This window comes from Nicotiana attenuata, chromosome 5, assembly GCF_001879085.1.
Source record: "Nicotiana attenuata strain UT chromosome 5, NIATTr2, whole genome shotgun sequence".
In the NCBI taxonomy this organism is placed as follows: domain Eukaryota; kingdom Viridiplantae; phylum Streptophyta; class Magnoliopsida; order Solanales; family Solanaceae; genus Nicotiana; species Nicotiana attenuata.
Window position 1 is genome coordinate 43031789 of NC_031993.1, and position 5404 is coordinate 43037192.

The 5404-nt window shown below is 35.4% G+C and overlaps 1 protein-coding gene across 1 annotated transcript; it reads left to right on the plus strand.

The window, feature by feature from the left end:
* LOC109225719 (probable methionine--tRNA ligase) lies at positions 775-4698 on the plus strand (the record flags this gene model as incomplete). Its single annotated transcript, XM_019390485.1, is given in 8 exon segments — positions 775-840; positions 1306-1422; positions 1820-1965; positions 2122-2212; positions 2332-2400; positions 2845-2936; positions 3569-3632; positions 4288-4698. Coding segments are annotated over 8 exon segments (750 nt in total), but the record flags the coding sequence as incomplete, so codon positions are not given.

Sequence of the window (5404 nt, forward strand, 5' to 3'; positions counted from 1 at the left end):
CTTTTTTAACCATTTCACTTGTGTATATAGCTCCTACTTTGTTTTTTCTCTGTTGAACAAAAAGGAGAACTGGCTTTCTTCCCTTGTTAGGATTGAACAAAAACAGGCAGACAAAAAGATTTGTCTTTCTGCTCCAGTTTTCTGAATTTCTGAGAAGAAAACAACCAATTAGTAAAACTGGAATATCGCAAAGCGGAAAATTCCCTGCACTATCCATTTAACTAAGGAAATGGACAAATTTTTCATTTTCTGGAAGTTATCACATTCTTAAAAAAAGGACAACTTCACTGATTGTGATAATATTTGGAGCAAAACCTGTGTGCAGGACATGAAGCTGGTCTACTAACCATACCATAAAATTGAAATTGGATTATTTAGTTTTGTTCCTCATGGTATGTTTAAATTGAGTGAATGAGGGCCTAGGAAGTTGAGTTAATGAAAGGCTTTCGGGGTGAGTCCTGGAGAATATTTGTTTGTTTCTAAAACTAATCAAGGTAGCACAGCTGGGCTCCTGGTACTGTTTTCACTCTCTAGTTCCTTCTATTTCTCCATCTATGAGTACTGGAAAAAATCATTTCTTATTTCAAGTCTAATCCATTCTGTGATGCTCGGCCTTGCAAAATATTAGCCAGTGTTTAAACAGAAAACCACTACTTTTAATAATTGAATTTTATATGTTATGAGTAAACAATGTGAAGTAGTTTGATTGCTCCTAGATTTATATTGAGCAAGACATCAGCACACATTCTATTGAATACATCTATTTTTCTGCAGATTAAAGGTGATTTCGGAGATAAATTCCAAACTATTTTGCTGGAGAAGGTCCAATTTGAGCCACCTGTGAGTAATGCTTTTACTGCATTGAGCTAGACTTTCTGAAGAATTAGCTTGAGAGCAGAATTGATATGCTCTGTGACTTGTTTGAACTCCATTTTCCATGCATTGCTACATTTCCAGTGACCAGAACAGGAGCAATGACATCCAGTCTAATGCAGTATTCATTAATGGAACAATATAAATGGTTTTCTTCATTACTGAAATAAAAGTGGAGACAGAAATGCGTGATAATTCATTTTGTTACTTGTGGCAATTCATTTAACGCATATTTTATGGAATGTTTACAAATTAACTGCATTAAATTGCATACTGTGGTATATTTTTATTAAAACACTCTATTCTCGGTAATGCTTTTGAATTACTATACTAGCTTGATTTGAATCATTCCTTGCATCGATTAGTTTTTAGGCCCAACAAATTCCAGGAATGGGCTATTTTTAATATCTTCTTTCCCTGACATTAATTCAGGCATCAAAAAGTGTGAAGAAGGTAGAAGTGGAGTCAAATGTCAAAAAAACTGAGTCAGAGACCAAAAAGGCTAGTAGCTCAGATGCAGACTCAAAAACAAAGAACAGTAGTGGTGCGGTATGTTACTTGTAACACATTGGCCTTCTGTTGTTTTTATTTGCTGATAAAGTTCTTGGGTCTGTTCCTCTTACAGTTAAAACTTTTTTGTTATTTAACTTTGTTTCTGGTTCTCTTGACCGTTTGTTGCAAGTGGCAGAAAATTTTGCCTTTTCAATTAGTGACAGTAATAGAAAATATTGTCACTACTACACTTACATTCCTCAATAAAAAAAATAAGAAGAAAATATTGTCATTACTTATGATTAGTGTCTTTGCTGCAGTCCTAGGTACTTTGGCATGACTTGTTTGGAATAATGACACGTTCTTGATGCTATCAGCTTTTAGTTTCTGTGAAATATCCCAAATTTTAAACTGTTTCTAACTGTCTAACACTTATCCCTTTAAATATCTGAAGAAGAAAGCTGCTGCAGATAATCAAACTTCTGCTGAAAAGAAGTTGCCTGAAAAGGTAGATGAGAGAGATAAAGATATCAGTGTTAGTTTGCTTAAATTACAGATTGGCCATATTAAAAAAGCATGGAAACATCCATCAGCTGATAGGTATTGTATTTTTCATTCTTTTTATTTGTAGTCTCTTTCCTGATACTTATCCGTTCCCTTTTGTCCTTTTCAAGTTCTGGTGATACCATGCCTTAGCAACTTTATATGTTATTCAATCTGTTTTGAACCCTTTTCCTGCGTTATCCCTGTGTATAGCTTACTGGTTGAGGAGATAGATGTTGGAGAAGCAAAATGTCGGCAAGTGGTTAGTGGCCTGGCAAAGTTTTGCAGTCCGGAGCAGTTAACTGTATGCTCTCTGTCATTAAGCATTAGCATATGCTATATTTCTGGCTGCTTTGAATTGGTATTTGCTGCATTCTTTTGGGAGCTTTTATTTCTAATAATTATTTTTTGTTGTCCATGCAGAATCGCCTTGTGGTGCTCGTGACAAACATGAAACCATCGAAACTAAGGGATGTAGCATCAGAGGGAATGGTATTATCTTCCCATCTAAGCTATGCTTAATTTCACCATATATTTTCCAGTAGTGTCTAAATCCTTGCAGATTAGCATAAGCTAGTTAATTTTTGCGTTATATTGAATGTTCTGCTTCCTCTTCCTAATATAATGGTTTTTTAACTTTTCATTTGCTATCTGGGTGTGTTCACTTCAAATAGGTCACTATTGTATTTTCTCATTATTCGGATATCTAGCGTTCTTAAGGTAGTTAGAACATATCCACTAAAGCAGTTTGAAATCCAGACAAATGTAGTTTGTGCATAGGAATATTTAGGTATTATATCTGAAGAAAGATGGGTCAGATGAATGTGTAGAGCTGTCCAGCTCAAGTCAACCTGTTTGTAGTATTCTCTCTGTTCGCAGTACTATCTCTCAAGCTCTTTACTGATAGTAACTCTTTTTTCCTAATTTTCTTTATAGGTATTATGTGCTTCTAATGAAGATCATACTGTGGTGGAGCCTTTGATAGCACCAGAAGGTGCCAAAGTTGGGGAATTCATCTTATTTTCTGGGTATGTTTTTTTTAGCTAAACCTGTTGGTATTGCATAAATTTCAAGTTCCACATTCTGTGCGCTTGATTTATGGCACCGATTCACGTAATATATATTATGTGGAATGTATTAATAAAAGATTTCCTTCATAAAAATAAATAAATAAAATCTTTCTTTCACAAAACATATGGCCCATGTCCCTTTTTATTCTTGGACTCTACCTTTCTGCCATTACCCTTCTAAATTTTGTCCCCTTTCTGTTTCATGGCACAAGATTTTCGGAACTACTATATTTACCACCTTAAGAAGCAGAGAATTATAGCAAGCAAGGTCTTTCAACTAAGGTGATTTTTTTAAAAATTACATTTGAAATTCCAGTGCCCTTAGATACTAGTCAGTTTTCAGTCCTTTAGATCGAGTGACCTCAAGATCATAGTTCTCTTTTTCTGGTGGTGTTCTTTTTCTCCCTCATTTTGACAGTAATTATGGTTTATGGATGCCCTAAAGAGCATGTGTTTTGTCTATTTTCTTCAAGTTGTGCCATTAGGCTGGATATGCCATTATGGCTTCTGTTCTTTTTGGTACCATGTATTCTTAATGTAAGACTCAGATTCTTGTTATGGTTTATTAATGTCTGCATTTGTCGATCTAGGCATGAAGGGAAACCAGAAGATGTTCTGAACCCCAAAAAGAAACAATTTGAAAAGATTGCCGTGGTATGTATCTTTGATTTTTTCTGCATATCTAAATCTTGTCATGTTTGGTGGACGAGTAAACTTACTGCATTCAGAGCTCTATCTGTCATGTTCTCTTAGTTGGCACTTGGCAACTACTTCTAGTAGAAGGCTAGAATCCATTGGTAACTGACTGCTCTTCATGATTGTGATCTCATTCTCAACTGGCTTTTTCAATTTCATCAGAGGCTTGAGTCTTTTGGGCCAAATTACAAATAGAAAACCTATTCATATATTATCAAGGCTGATTGACTCTCCAAATATATAATGAAACTCATGGCTTGTGAAAAACCTCATGATGTAGCTTACCATGGTTATTAGAATGAGACTGATTAATTTACTAGAGAGACGGGGGCATTCTTCTAAGTTAATTGTTTAGCTCGAGAAAGATAGGGTCCCTTTTTGAGTTTTCAGTTGTTTAGAATTCAGAAGCTGTAAAATTAGGGTTGCATTAACTTTTTAACTATGTGGTATAGGTAAATTTTCATAAATTCATATAGCCGACCTCAACCTGCTTGGAAATGATGTGTTGTATAAAACGTGGAAGGGAAACTTATAATGATAAAAATATCACATCATCGTTTAGTCGTCTCCTTATCCATTTAGATGTTTCTCATGTGAGAATCGTGTACTGCAGAACCTTTTCACTGATGATAAAGGAATCGCCACATTCAAAGGAATCCCATTCATGACATCTGCTGGACCATGCACGTCTTCAATTCCCCGAGCAAGCATCAAGTGATTGCACTTGTCAGCACAATAATATACTTCATTGTAGCTTCTCTTCCTTGTACTACCTTTGCTGAAAATGCATTGTTTAATCATTTGTTGCATTGTGCATGAAATACCGTTCTTTTCTTTTTCTTTTTGGGGCACTTGCACTATTTTGAGGTGAATGAGGTTAGCAGAAAGGGGTTTTGGGGGGAAGAAAGGTAATTTAGTTTTGTTGTATGTTTTTCTTCTATAGTTAAAAAAAAGTACTTTAAAATTAGAATGGTGCTCATTACATATCTTCAGAAACCTGCAACTATTATAAGGTTCTCCTTTCTTTTCTGTGACTAATTAATATCTTGCTGTCTCTGGTAACAAAATAGCTAAGATCTTCTCCTCTAGTGCGAAGGTTTGAATTGACAGTTAGCCAAAAGATGTAGAACGACAAAAACATGAATTGACAGACATTGTGGAGTTTTTACAGTTATGTGAAACGAAATTAAATCATAGGCGATAAACACAAATATTTCTCTAGTCATATCCTTGACATGATTTGGTGTGCTGGGACGAACTTGGTGTTTTCCTCGTACTAGCCTAGGAAAGAAATTGGAAGCTTCCCAGATTCTGTACTAGAATATCTATCACCAAATGGCAAATAGTTGTTTCCACGACTCATCAAAAGCATTAGCATTCAAATATTACGCGAGTGTTATCAAATCGGCGGGATTGCAGCTTATTTTCTGTAATCCAATCGAATCTTCAGTACACCACTTGGACTCCTTCTTTAGGCTACCAAAAATGTTTATATATCTGTTTGGGACAAGGATAAATGTGTCCTCTTCACCCCCCACCTCCTACCCCCCCCCCCCCCAAAAAAAAAAAAAAAAATTAATAATAATAATAAAAGGGGAGAAGGGAGATCCAGTTCGATTCATATTGATTTAGCAGGTGTAACAGACTCACAAATTAGCCTAACTGCAAGTATTTATTATTACCACCAAAACTTACAGAGTTGTGGTAATAATGCGAGTAGTAAACAGTAT